This window comes from Mirounga leonina, unplaced genomic scaffold (assembly GCF_011800145.1).
Source record: "Mirounga leonina isolate KUSES-001 unplaced genomic scaffold, KU_Mleo_1.0 Mir_174, whole genome shotgun sequence".
NCBI lineage: Eukaryota > Metazoa > Chordata > Mammalia > Carnivora > Phocidae > Mirounga > Mirounga leonina.
In genome coordinates, this window is record NW_023270451.1 from 32,493,014 (window position 1) to 32,508,545 (window position 15,532).

A 15,532-nucleotide genomic window follows, 5' to 3' on the forward strand; every position below is an offset into this window, starting at 1 on the left:
ATTGCATTTTACTGAAAAAATAAAACAAAAGGAGCTGCCAAGAAAATATAATTACAGTATCCCCCAAATGGTTCAAAGAACTACACCAATTAAGTATTCATGCTTGATAGCATTGTAAACTACCTACCACTGACCTTAAATATTAACTGAATTTTCTTAATGACACTTTATTAGAAATTTATTAGAAAATAAGTCATGGCATAAGTGACTTATAAGTGACTTATTCTTAAAAATCATCAGCCTAAGTATATTTAGAAATTAAGGTGAAAACATATTATAATAAATATTTCTAGTCACTAACCTGATACTCTACTGTCTTGCTACTGTTTTTATTTTAGTTCCATAGTTTCTTCTCAACTTTCCTAAGAAGAAAATTAGCATTTGCCATTATAATTATGCTAGTAATTTTTAAAAAGGTTATTGGAAACCAGTAGCTAGTAATTTTTAAAAAGGATTGGAAACAAGTAGTATTAAAAACGTAAAATATTTATTCTTATAATTTACTTTTTCTATCTGCCCTTTAATCTCATCCCATTATCCTAAGAAAAGCTGTTACTGAATTTTATGAGTCATTACTACATTTATTTTATGTAATCATTCAAGAGTGTATTAAAACTGTGTTGGTGTTATTTTGAGTGCATGTAGTTCTTTTAAAAAAAAGGAGGGGGCTGGGACTTAGGTCTTAGGTCTCTGAAAGGGAAAACATATGCTGACAACCCTAGGTAAATACGGGAAATAAGGGGTAATTGGGGTCGTGTTAATAATGAGTTAAAATATGTGGATCAGCTTTTGGAAAAACTTCGTAGTGTTCATCCTTCTGAATCCTGCTGGAAAAATCGCTCTCACCATGACTCCATACTATTTTCAGAGAAAGGTACTTTCATGATATTACAAATTTCCACAGAGCTACAAGTCTGAGACAGAAATACATGAAAAGGGCATTATGTGAAAAGATACCATGGCAAGCCAGGGTCCTAGTGTAGAATAAAAACAAGTAGAATTCTTTCAGATTTTGCCATATCTGGAGTAAATTAAACTTGATAGCACGTAAGAATATCTTAAATTTCCTCAGAGGATTTTAATTCTAGAATGATGTTAAGTTATTATCTAGCAAACCTGTGTGCCACTTTTTAGATGGAAGAATATAAAAATACTCCAGAAAGATAGCAAGTTCTAATTAAAATTAATCTAGCCTGCTTGTTTACTTGTCGATGTGTTATCATTGTGCTAACATGTTCCAGCATTTAATATGGTGATCATTTTAATCTATTATGAATAAAATGATGCCCCCTTTTGGTCAGCCAGTGGTCCTTCCTGCCTAGTGATTCTTCATGGTCTCTGGAGTCAAATTTCATTACATCATTTTAGAAGAGCTCACAATTCTCTAATAAAGTCCACAATACAAATGCCTCACATTTCCTGTCATATCTATTCAGAATCACTTTTTCCTACTTCATTTATCATACAAAATTGTAATTCTTATCTCTTTCTCTTTGGCCACAACCCTTAGCTCTCTCTTTAGCTACTCCTAAGCAGTCTTTTCCTCTTATTTCTGGAAATTATTTTCCTGCCGCAATGAATTATCCTCCACTTTGTCCCTATTGAACTCAATTCGATTTATATCTTCCCACTTCTCCAATTTGTCAAGATGTTTTGAATTTAAATCTTACAATAAAGAAAGTCAGTCCACCCAAGTAGATGTCATCAGTACAAATATACTTTGTATTCATTCAAGTGATTGATAGAAGAGTGTTTGTTTTTTGCCTGGAAGGTGTCAGTGTAAATGGTCTTCACCCCCAAAGTTAATTTAGAAATGTTGCTAACTGCTGTGATAAAATTTATTACACAAAGGAAAAAAGTGATATAAACAATCTAATTTTTAAAATTTATTGAATACTCTATCATGCTAGACTAAGTAAATTGAGATCATTCAAATCTTTTTTTTTTTTTTTTTTTTTTTTTTTGGTCAATCTCACCATTCTAAAGCAATTGAAATTAAATAATGAGGTTTTGGAAATTTTTACTGATTAGTTTTCTCTGTTTCTATTTTGGATTACTTAGGGGGGAGAGGGAGCTTCTGGGTATTTCTAAACATTTTAGGTTACAATATGGAACAAATGAAAAAGTGTTATAAAGTTATCAGTAGGACTTAGATCTCTAATGCATGTGCAACCATGCATGAAACAAAATACATTAGTATAATCCTTAACTTCTTACATTGGTAATTTCCATTAGGACTAAGAATTTGGATTAGCCTATTTAGCTTATTTTCACATCAAAAACTCTGGATGTTTTAACTTAGGAACAATCAATGGATTCATATCTATTATATGGAAGTTTCAAAATGTGTAACTGTTCCCTTTACCTCATCGTGGCAAATAGTATTACTTTTTCTCCTTTTATTTTCAATTTCATAAAACATAAACAAAAATCTACTTGGCATATTCTTCAAATCAGGAAAATGGTTTAATACATATGTGTTCTTAGATGCTCTTTGATTACCCAAGGATTTATTTTTTTTTCACAGTTAAAAAATTCAGAAACCAGAGAAAAAATGTAGATGATTCATTTATTATGATCATCTGGATATACACAAGTGCAGATGAATTTGGGACTTTAAGTATTTACATTAAAACCTGTAAAAATTTAGGAAATCACAGCAGGGAGACCAAAATTATTTACAAAGGATCATTTATTAAACACTTTTTTTTTTTTTACAAAATACAAAGATTGTTGTTCTGCATGAATACATCATATATGAAAAAAATAATGCTTTTACTGAATCTCATCTGAAGACTTTCAGAATTTTATCTTCTACCAACTTGAGGAATCAATTTTGCTTTGCAACTTGTCTAATGCCATCACCAATCAAGGGGTAACATTTTTCTTGTTAATTAAATCATATAATAGCTAGCATTTTAAAGAAATAAAATCAGACAAAGTCTGTCAAACAAAGCTCTTTCTGTAAGTTAACTGATTTGCCTATGATCCTAAATTTTTTGTCAAGCTATAAGATAGGAAGAATTGAGGAGCTAGGTAAGTTTTATAATAATGTATTAGCAGCAGTTGATAGAAAATGCAACATAAGATTTGTTTTGTCTGTGGTACAAGAATATGTCCTATCAGACGCTAATGTATTTTCCTCTACTTGAACACAAGTAAGCACGTGCTGATTGTTTCTGGGATGACAAAGTGTATAAACAGACAGGAAGCTGGTTCTGGTTGTCATCGTGAGTGCCTGTTTTCATCAGCTAATATGAATGCATCGCTAAACTTAGTGAAGACAGGAAAATGACTTAAGGGTAATATATACAGAGTTAAAATACATTTTTTATCCACTTAAGAGTGATTTCAGGCACTGTGGCTATTCAGGATAAAATGTTTCATGGTTTATTCTTGATAGCAATTTAATTGTCAGTGCAAGCAAAAGCAAATACCTGCCCACTGTCATACTCATGACCTCGTACATCTGGAATGTTCAAAGCAAGTTCATCTTCTGCATCTTCACTCTGGAGGCATCTTGAATTAAAATGTCTCATAGTTTGCTCTTGATAGCAATTTAATTTTCAGTGCAAGCAAAAGCAAACATACCTGCTTACTGTCACACACACGACCAACATATCTGGAATAGTCAAAGCAAGTTCACCTCCATCTTCACTGAGGAAGCATCTTTCATAAGTGGCACTTAGTGTAAACCCTCTATAAATCAGAAAATGAAAAACAGACTGGAGATGGCTGAATTTAATAATATTAAAAAATCACTGTCATAGTCCTCTCTCTGTGTAAACGATGTTTGAGTAAGTCTTGCCATCACACCATTTCTTTCCTGAGAAGAGAGCTGAGCCTCGCTGTGCATCATAAGTGTGCGTGCTCTGAGCTGTGGTCACTGTCGTGGCTGTCTTCATTTGCTAGAGAGTCCCCTGTCTGCTGGAGGGTGGCTGCCCCAATCCCCGAGAGCTCCGAAGGGAGAAGTGTTCCTTTTTTCACATTCACCAGTTCCTTTTCTCGAGCGGCAGCTCCCTGCTGTCCTCCTTTTACTCTCTTCCATTTCATTCGTCTGTTCTGGAACCAGACTTTCACCTTTAACGAAGAAAAGGAACAAATAAAAGAAAGAAAAAAAGAAAGAAAATGAAATGGCATTTTTTCCCTCCTTTTGGGTCGCCAACGTACAAACAGCCCCTCGAAGACAGGCAAGGACACTGTGAAGGAGTGAATATGAAAATAAACCAGCACTGAATTTAACCAGATCCCATATTTATGATAGTGATTTAAACTTTCAGAAGATGCATACAAAGTACTGTATTTCATATTTTATGACTTGCAATATAAAAAGAATAGATGGGAAAGAACTCTGTCATTTGGGGTTGCTCAAAGGTACTTGGCTTTATAAAGAGTTTCTATGAAGATCAGCTAACATTTTAATAATTATCTTGGTCAAACATTTCTTCCTCTCAAGTTCTTTGACTTGACATCTAGCTGTCAATACCTGAACCAATTTAAAACATCCTCAGCTGTTGGGGAAGCTACATCTTGAAGGACCATTCTGTGCCATTGCATTCACAAAGCTTTATATGACCACACCACCTCAGTGTGAGTTCACCTCAGAAACTTTATATTTCCAACTATATAATATATATATATATTTCACTTAAGCTTTGTAGACATGTTTTCCTTCTAAAATTTAATTGAATTTGCCTAATACACTAAAGTGTATATATAATAAAACAAAACAAAAATAAATAAATAAGCATTAAATGACCATTTATTTTCAGAACCAGAATAAAATTGGCATCATTTCATCTTCTTGTTTTGGAGGAACTTTACGTTCCTTTCACATTGTATTTCTCATCATTGTTTATTCTTATTAAGCTAAGTGGTGCTTTTACATTGCATTGATCTGTCTACTCCACTCAAAGTTACCACAAGCCTGAATTTTGTGCTTATCATCTCTAAACCTTTATATAAAACAAGCAAACAAACATAGACAACAGTTTGTGCACATGTAACCTGAAAAAGTACTGTTTAATTTTGCTTGTCTTTTAGGCTTATCAAAATGGACTGTCTAACTACAGTCTTCTTGACCTACCCATATTGATTCAAGAGACTTTAATCATTCATTCTTTATGATCATATACTATTCAATTGTCTGAATATACCACAGTTTATCCATTCTTCTGTCTGTGGGCACTTGAATTCTTTTTTTCCCCCCTTTTATAAATGATGCTGCTATAAACATTTTCACATTTGTGTTCTGATAAAATATGATAGAACTTCTCTGAGTGTATATCCAGGGATTGCATCAATGGGTCGCAGAGTATATGAACATTCAACTTAACATGATAATACAGAAAAACTGTTTTCCAAAGCTGCATCAATTTACCCCCCACATACATACATACAGTCCACTGTGTAAGAGTTGTTATTGATCCACATCTACATCAACATTTGGAGTTATTTGGAGTTACCAATTTTTTTCCAATGTGACTAAAAATGTTATCTTACCATGTTCCTACTTTGCATTTCCTGGTTACTAATGAAGTAAAATATCTTTTTAAAAAAATATTATTTATTTATTCGAGAGAGAAAGCACAAGCAGGGGGAGCAGCAGAGGGAGAGGGAGAAGCAGGCTCCTGGCTGAGCAGGAAGCCAGAGGTGGGGCTGAATCCCAGGACCCCGGGATCATGACCTGAGCCAAAGGCAGCCGCTTAACCAACTGAGCGACCCAGGCATCCCTGAAGTAAAACTTCTTTAAAATGATGCTTAAATCTTCTTTTGTGAAATGCCTCTGGTATGTCTTGTTTGCATTGAATTCTTTTTAATTTTTTCTTTACAGACTTTTAGAAAATGTTCTGAATGCTAAATTAATGCTTTGCACTTATATGGCTGCTACTATATTCTCTCAATTTATAGTCTTTTTCCTTTCCTTAAAGTGCCTTTTGATGATTGGAAACCCTAAAATTTAATATACTCAAATTTATCAATTGCTATCACTTTTACATCTTCATTAAGAACCCTCTTTCTCTCAAGGTCATTAAGATATTCTTCTATGTCTTCTTCTAAGAGTTTTGAGGTTTGCATTTCAAATTGAAGTGCTTAATTCATGAAATAATTCATGAAATTCAAAGAAAAGATCTAAATTTTCTTTATTCCATATGTATAACAAGTTGCCCAAAACTATTTATTAAAGAGTCCACCGTTTTTCCAGTGATCACTCTTTCAACTCCATCATAAATCAAGTTTCCATGTATGTACAGCTTTATTGATGCACTCAATTTTTCTAACTCTATGACAAAATCACAGTCTTAATTATTAAATTTCATAATAAGTCTTTATATCTGGTAGAAATAGTTCTGTTTTAGTCTACTTCAGGAATATTTTGAATACCCTCCATTTTCATTTAAAAACCAGTATCAGTTTCTGTAAATGCACAGTGCTAAAGAGAAGGTGACGAGAAATCTATTAAATTTCCAAAAATGTATTTATTTTAGTGGTCTTCAAATCACAATACTCCATCAAAAGTAGTACAGTTTCCTCAGATGTTCGCATCAAAAATAAACAAACAAACAAACAAACAAATAAATAAGACATTTCTCAACTCTGGATTTTCATTGGCCTATGAGGCCATAATTGAACTCTTATAAATATACATTACTCTAAATATATATTAATCCATTTGACAATTTAAAAAATAAGAAAATGTTGAAAAAGATTGATTAAAAACTCAGAAAATGTAATAAAAGAAGATTGGTTAAAAACTAGCTGATTGGGCTGCATAGCTACCTCAGTCAGTGGAGCATGCGACTCTTGATCTCAGGGTTGTGAGTTCGAGCCCCATGTTGAGTGTAGAGATTACTAAAAAATAAATAAGTAAACTTTAAAAACAACAACAACAAAAACTAGCTGATGGGTGTTCATGTGTTACTGTTACTTAATAGTGAAACGATCAGTAGTTGCCTTTTATTATATACCTATTTAAGGCTGGGCAACTATACTATAGGTGTTGTTTATGAACTATTTCTAATAGTCATGATTTTCTCCAGATACCTTTGACATTATTCTGGTTTTTAGATGAGGAAGTTGAGACTCAAAGGTTAAGTAACTTGTTTAGGATTACACAGAGGGGAAAATGGGGTGCCAGAATTTAAACCTGGGGGTGGTTTGGATTCAGACTGGGCTTTTGTTGTTGTTGTTCCTGTTATGTTTCAAACTCCTACTTTTTAAGTACTTAGAATAGAGAAGTAAAGCATATAAAGTATGTGAACTCCATCCATATGATTACTATCATTCATGTAATTCTCCCACTCGATATAATTAGGTTCGTAAATATGACACTATTTCCTGTACTATAATTTAGGTAATTATACTACTCAATTTAATTACCTTTGCAAGCTTGACATTGCATGTTGCATTAGATCTTTTCCACATGAGTTGGGCTCTACTCCTGGCTTCACTTCTGAGTTTCTGTGTGAATTTGAGAAAATTATACTTCTCTCTACCCCAATTTTCATATTTGTAATATTGGAATAATGAGCCTTTCAAGATTCTCCATAGGGACATTTTCTCCGTGGATAATTCCAGATGGAAGAAACACATCATCATCATTGTCACCAAGAGCTGAAATATTCAGTCAAAATAATCTTAGCAGAAAATGGGAGGAATAGATTTCTTTTAAAATCTACACTTATTTCCTTTTCTGGGAGAAGGGGTACAGTAATTCTATAATAACAGTATAAAACCTGTTATGTGCAATTCTAAATGAGAAAAATGTAAGAATATGGTATTGATTTTAGAAGTTGTAGAGGCTATTTTGTGTTGTTTTCTGTGACCATGTGAAAATTTGCCACTTCACTTTTTTTTTTAAACAGACTGATAAAAGGCTTTCATAATTTTCAATGGTAGCTATATACGCCTACGTACATGTATGGATATATGAATAAAGACACACACATGTATATGGATGTGAAAGCATTTGATAATTATACAGTAATTATATGCTATTTTCCTTTAGAGATTAAATTACGTATTTGATACCAGAATGCCATGAAATTAATAACAGAACAAAAAACAGCAACAAATACATGATGGATACATATAAAAATGGAAAAATATCAAAAGTCAGTGTGTCCAGATTTATTTTCAAATATACTATAAAATATTGAGGTGACTTGAAATGAGAAAGATTTTAGGGAAAAGCATATGTTTCTCTACTAGCATCACAGTATTAAAAACAAATCTATAAACGTAATCCCAGATTATAAATAAATATTTCCACTAGATTATTAACACCAAGGTTTTATAAATAAACTATAGTCTAATTTAGTATCATTTTATAATCCAGCTTCATTGGTTGAATTGAAAAAAACAGCTTTTTGTTTTGTTTATAAGTTAGCTAAAGTATAATCATTCAAATGCCTGACACTTCATTTTTAAAAAATAAATATATTTATTTTAATTAAAGTTTACACATGCATTTTATATATTAATCTGCATTTATAAACTAGACAGAGTAAAATCAATCTCACATTTCCTTGGTGACTTTCAAGCTCCATTTATTCATTCATATACTTGATATTAGTGAATGTCTAGCAACAGCTACTGTGTTAGATCAAAAATGGGAGGGATTAGAGGGAGGGAATGTACAAATGAATAAGACAAAGTCCCTGCCCTCAAGACATTCAGAGTCAAGAAAAGAAACACGTAAGGAACAGTTTACTGACTGTATATGAAAGCCTTTGATATAAAGATTAGCTTCATATTTTATAGAATATCCTTAAACTGTTTGTTGTTCTAGTTGGTATCGTTGCTAATCCACCATTAAGAGATTCTCCCAATGGTCCATGATATAGTAAAGAACTCTACCCCTATGGTCACTGTTCCACACGGCTATACTGCCACATAATTATTATAGCAAATTATTTCTTTCCTCTGGGAATCTCATGCTCTTGATATTATTGGCATCCGAAATTTTTGTCCTAGCAACCTAGAGCAATACCATAGGTTCCAGGAAATTGGGTCATCAAACATTTTGCAGATAATTAAAACAAATCTGTCCATCTTGGAGCATAATATATAAATTTTGTGAACTTTCATTATTTTTAAGGGGGTCCTAAAGCCAATTTTAGTTTCTAGTATACAATTTCTCTGGAAAGTGCTAGATAAATGAGGTTTTTGTTTTTGTTTACAAATATTTCCTTTTTCAAGCTTGGATCTAAGGCAAGATTCCATATAAAGTGCATTTTGTTTTGTTACACAGTATGATTACCAGCTCAGATAAAAATAAATTCTTTATCCCAAGAATTTGAGTTATGAAAAAATACTATTATTCATGAAATCAAAGCAATATGAACCAAACCTTATAGACTCCTAACATCTACACATACAGATAGCTTTCAAAAAATATTCATATTAAAAAGTAACAAATATTTAACAGCCTGCTGTATTATGGTAGTGAATATTTTGCTCAGTTTGACACCTTACTTTTCAGAACATTTGCTTATTATGAAGAAGTCTCACTTGTTATCCCTTAGTATTTACATTTCCTGGATGATCAAACTACTGTTTAAATAAACAGAAAATCATTTGTTCACATCTTGACTGTTTTTACTGAAGAAAGCAGCCAAGTGATTTTTGCTGTGATTAATTTGTTTGAGTGACGTATTTCAGAATTTAGAAATCATATTTTGTCCTGTGAGAATCATCGCTGCCATTTGCTAAACATTCATTTTATCTTTTTATTTAATTTATTTAGTCATTCACATTACAGCCTTCCATATAAAAGTCCATAATACCTGTCCTTTTAGGGCTCACAATATATCACAGGAGAACACAAATGAAACATGCATCTGCAACTGCCACACAATTTCCTAAGATGACCAGAGGCAAACAGATTGATAGGATGTTAGACTACATAAGGCCATGACCCATATTTATATAACACCATAAATGTCTGTCTTTTGAAGAAACCATCGTTAACACCAAACATCTGGACGAAAACTGAATATTTCGGTGACATATCTAGAGGTTTCTAAACATCTGGAATTTGTAGATTTAATACTCTGTTTTCATTTGTATCTGGGCGCTTGAAATACTGTAGACATTATCTAACAAATATTTATTCACATCTTTACCACGTGAAAACATGCGAAGAATAATTTCATTAAGTACAATTTGCAGATTTAATCACATGCCCTGTGATTAAATTTGGTCACAGCAGCTAGCTGGTAAGCCAAGGTAAACAGGCCCTAGAAAGACTTAACCAAGTAATTCAGTGGCAAAAGTCCGCAGTTGAACTGAAGAATTAGAACCAAGAATGCTCCGTAAGGTAAGGATGGAAAATGTGGAAAAGAAATACTCTTCCTGCCTGAATAGATTTATATCTGATTAAGAGAAGGAGTCCCTTAGCTATTTTCAAGAAGTGCACGGAAGCAGCAACCAGCTGACTATGCTGTTTCCATGGCCGTGCAACTTGGGGTTGGGAGGTACAGGGTGTGTGTTTAGGAGGATGAAGGGTGTTAGGACATATTCCATGACGAAAGCCTGAATTCTTGTTTGGAGGGCTGCCCTTCATGATTATCCTCTATTTTAGCACAATGTTTATGACCAATGAATCATTTCCTCACCTCTGTAATTTTCAGTTTTGAAACCTCTTTTTTTTTCCTATTTAGAATGCTTGAGAATTAGGCTCACCAATGTAGTCATAAAATATTTACTATTTTGCATATTTTTAAACAAACTGAATACACATTAGCTACTGGGAGCCCTAGGCAAATCATATATTTCAAAAAAAAATAACTTTTTTGAGGCAACAAATGAAATTCTCCATAATAAATCATACGTCATGGGTATAATTACAAGCCAATAATAGCACATTTCTCCTTTCCAAAAATGCAACCAAAGTAGTCATTCACATGATGGTCAAAATTTTCAGAGGAGTGATTCCTTTTAGTTGACTTTTTAGAAATGTCACACTCATAATGGATGCTAACAACAATACCTCTTTCTGTCATACCTGAGGAAATTCAACTCAAATGGCTTATTTCAATAATACTAATTTACAGTGAAAATTCATTAATCCTAATGCTATTTCTTACACAATTAAAAAATAGGTGTGCCTTTTAGTTATTTTAAGTGAAATACTGGTTACCTAAGCATAGTATGAACATATGACTTCAGTAAATTTGTGTGGACACACCAAAACTAAATTAGGAAACTTTATCCTTTATTGTGTTAAAAAAATCCCTGACTAGCAAATCTTTAATACATAGAATTTGTGTATTCTGAGCCACTACCCGTACTTATTTTGTTCACACCCCTAGATCAACTAGAATGATGGCCTTTGTTCTCAACATTTTGACTAATCTCTGGAATGATGTTTAACAAGAGTTAGCAGCATATCACAGTCAGTATATACCATTTTGACTAACAGACTCTTCTAGTCATGATCTAATTAAGTGAAACCCATCAAATATAAGTATGTGGTTGAAACATAGGAACACACTATTTTTATCAGTACAGCAGAGTAATAGGCAACTTCCTATGTTTCAACCTAATGAAATTAATATTCTGATTACTTCTAGACAAGCTTAACTTCATTATTATAATATATATGAGCCTTCACTACACTCATCATTTCATTTACTAGATTTAGGGATCCTTCCTTAGACCTAGGATTATTTTAAGAAAGCGTAATAGTAATCATTACTATTGTATTCAAATGCACTGACCACAAAAAATAGTCAATAACCTAAATATCTGGAAAAAGTTCAAAAATTTAAAAACAAAACAAAACAAAAAACCAAAACTGTCCAGGGGCGCCTGTGTGGCTCAGTCGGTTAAGCGTCTGCCTTTGGCTCAGGTCATGATCCCAGGGTCCTGGAATCGAGCCCTGCATCAGACTCCCTGCTCAGCGGGGAGTCTGCTTCTCCCTCTGCCTGCTGCTCCCCCCGCCGCTTGTGCTCTCTCTCTGACAAATAAATAAATAAAATCTTAAAAAAATAAAATAAAATAAAATAAAATAAGATGGTGATCCTGTGATACAATGCACGTTATGTTTCAGAATGTTATTGTTGGTTTACTGATTAAGTATCAATTAATATATTTGTTTCCTTTTTGAAGAAATCGGGAAATAAAATGTGGCAATTCTGAGATTAAAAAGAATTATCCTTATCCTTTCATTATATCAATTTGATGAATGCTCATAGCAAGAATCTGTAGAGCAAATTTTAATAAAGTTTCTAAAATAAAGGCTCATTTTATAGGTGTGTGTGTGTATATATATATATATAGATATAGAGATAGCAATATACAGATATGTATCTATATGTATATATACACATACATTCATATATATGTCTGTGTATATGTATATATATGTGTGTACATATACATATACACACACACATACATACATATATGTATGTGTATATATGTGTGTGTATGTATATATGTGTGTGTATATGTATATATACATATAGATACATATCTGTATATTACTATCTCTATCCACCTAATATTTAAAAAATTGATTTGTTATATATTCTCAAGGCTGTTTCAATAAGGGTAGGGCCTTATTTTTCTGAGATTTTTTTCTACATTATTTCATGTTTGGATATCTATATTTGTAAATTATTAGAGATCAATCAATTGCTTATTTCTCAGCCTTCTACATTATACAGGTAATATTTCTAAAAATTGATTTAGGAGAGAGTTAAATCATTGAACTTTTCTTTATAGATCTTGCTTTATAATTGATTGTCTTACATTACTCTTCTTACTTCATAGCCTTTGTTTTGTAGTACGTAAGATAGTTCTGAATCTGCTTTTTGATTGTACATTGTCTCAGGGCCCCTGGGTGGCTCAGTTGGTTAAGCCGCTGACTGTTGATTTTGGCTGGGGTGGTGATCTCGAGGTTGTGGGATCGATCCCTGAGTCGGGCTCCCTGCTCAGTGGGGAGTCTGCTTCTCTCTCTCTCTCTTCCTCTCCCTCTGCCCCTCCTCCTGCTCGCACTCTCTCTCTAAAATAAATAAATCTTTAAAAAAAAAGTCAAGATTGTGCATTGTCCATATGCATTTCTTTAAAAAAAAAAACAAACAACAACAACAGCAGCACCCAGGCAATACCTCTTTCCATTACAAATGAAGATTCCATCATATGCCACCATCAACTTCTCCACCTTATGCTAACCACCATTTTTCTAGTAGGGGTCAACTCATGTTTAATCTTTTATTTTTTTATTTTTATTTTTATTTCTTTTAAGATTTTATTCATCTATTTGAGAGAGAGAGTGAGCAGGGGGAGGGGCAGAGGGAGAATCTCAAGCAGGCTCCGCCACTGAACACAGAGCCCGAGGCCAGGAGGGCTCTAACCCACTACCCTGAGATCACGACCTTTGCCAAAACCAAAAGTCAATGCCCAACCGACTGAGCCACCCACGCACCCCTCATGTTTAATCTTTTAAAATAGCAGACACACCATGACTTAAGCAAAGAAACATCTTACTGTGACTTCAGGTGACTGTTAAATACTACTCTAAAGAAAATGAGGAAATACTCTAACATCATTGGCTTCAGAGGTAGTCTTGAATTACCTTAAACACACAGTATGTCTGGTCATGGAGAATAATTTATTAGCTAAATAACTAGAAGTATTCATATGAATTTATAGAAATAAACTTTCAAAGGACAGGGATTGTGTAAACTGATGAGCAAAAGACAAAACCACTGTTTATTTGGCCCATGGAAAATTCTCCTTCATAGTGATCCAAAAAACGGATGCCTATTTTGAAAATACTTGGCATTGAGCCATTTAATGATTTAGGAGTAACAAACAAAGCATAATCCCTCTCATTTCCACTAATGGAATATGATCCAAGTAGGTGGGATTTTCCATTTATCTTGGCAGAGGAATCATGAATTCGGTCTGTTTATTCCAGTAATCTTTGCTAGTTTACAAATCTGCAACATTGCACCTTTGATTAGCCTTGTGAAATGAAAGGATCTCTCCCATTCTTCCTATATTTGGCAGCTTTAGCTGTATAAAAATGTCCATTTTGTCACTCCTGTTATAGTTTCATGCAGCTGCCTTCTCTCTTCTTCCCACTGTGAGATATTACAAAATTGGCAGCAGCTTTCTCCAAGTGTGTCTGGACAGATGAAAAGGCCAGAATAAGCATGTCAAATGTAAAAATACCTTGGGACAGGAGGGTCTTTAGACTGGCTCTTCAAAATATTCCAAGTGGCTCTGCCAACTGAGGCTTATTAGCTGTTGATGGAGGAGGGTATGTAAGAATATGTTGTAAAATGGAAACTCTACGTTAGAAGCTGGGAGATACTAGAATGGTAACTTCCACACAACAGCATTATGTAATTAAAAATATTTGAAGCTCAACTGTGTTCTAGTATCTCCATTTTTATTTAACATAATTTTCTTTAATACCTATGTGCTAATGTGGAATTACTTTGCAGAATGAGCCTCTTTTTTTTTTCTTCTTCTTCTTCTTCTTTGACCTGATGGAGTTCAAAGGGGATTATAGACTTCCCTGACCTGTAAAGGCATTGCATTATGGGAGACACAAGCATTAAGAATCTGACTTCTTTGCAAAATTGCAGAACTGTTCTTCAGGTAGGGATTTGAAAATTCAGGTCCTGAGTGATATTTAAGGATTTAATCTTACTTTTTTCCTTAAAGGAAACCTAATCATCCTAGCAAATCTGTTTTTTTATAGTAAGTCTTTATAATGACATGTACGTGGTCTATAATAAAATGTAGCAAGTATGTTGATTCATGATATAAACAAAGTAGGGGTATGTACAAATAACATATAAGTTATACATAGGCATATTTAATAGGCAATTATATAAAATTCCTAGATGAAAGTACATCTAAAGACTACTTCTGATTATAAATTAAATTTTCATTTAGGAGAAAGTTATTTCTGTGAAACAATTCCACCATAAATTATTATAGATTATTTAATATTTATTTTTTTCTTTTTACATTATACACATATGAATTCTACCTTTGCATTTGAGTCTTGAAAAGCTTTTACAAAGTCAAGAAAAAACATTGTAGGAGATTGAAAATTCTATTAAAGTTAAGGAAAACACTGTAAAATATGGAGTTGGATATAAGTCTCAGGTTATTTTAAAGTATGGAAAGATAAATCTTGCAGAATGGAAATGAAAAAAGTACATGTCTATAATTAGAATATTTTACATCAGGAAATCCTATACAAGGGATGTTATTTAAGAATATATGGGGTTAGGATATAGATTACATAGATAAGTAGGTATAGCATTAGTGCAAAATTAAAGTGATGGAATTGTGTCACAATTAAAAGAAGATGAATGAAATGGGTTCATTTTATAATTCTATATTTATAAATTTAAAAGCCCAGGCTTGAGAAAATAAACTGAAAATATCTCACTGGGACAAAAGCTCTTGCATCTTGAAGGAATATGCTTTCAGACCTTTAAGAAGAGTAAAATTGATGACTGACAGCATACAATATTTTTCTGATAAATTTAGCATAGTA

The 15,532-nt window shown here is 33.0% G+C and overlaps 1 protein-coding gene across 1 annotated transcript in view; it reads right to left on the minus strand.

The window, feature by feature from the left end:
- Positions 1 to 2,674: 2,674 nt before the first annotated feature.
- The window catches only part of MEOX2 (mesenchyme homeobox 2), a 65,319-nt gene continuing 52,461 nt past the window's right edge, over positions 2,675 to 15,532 (minus strand). The window contains exon 3 of the mRNA XM_035020666.1: positions 2,675 to 4,080. Within this exon, the coding sequence (XP_034876557.1) occupies positions 3,856 to 4,080 (225 nt within the window). The 3' untranslated portion in view covers positions 2,675 to 3,855. The remainder of the gene's footprint in view (positions 4,081 to 15,532) is intronic.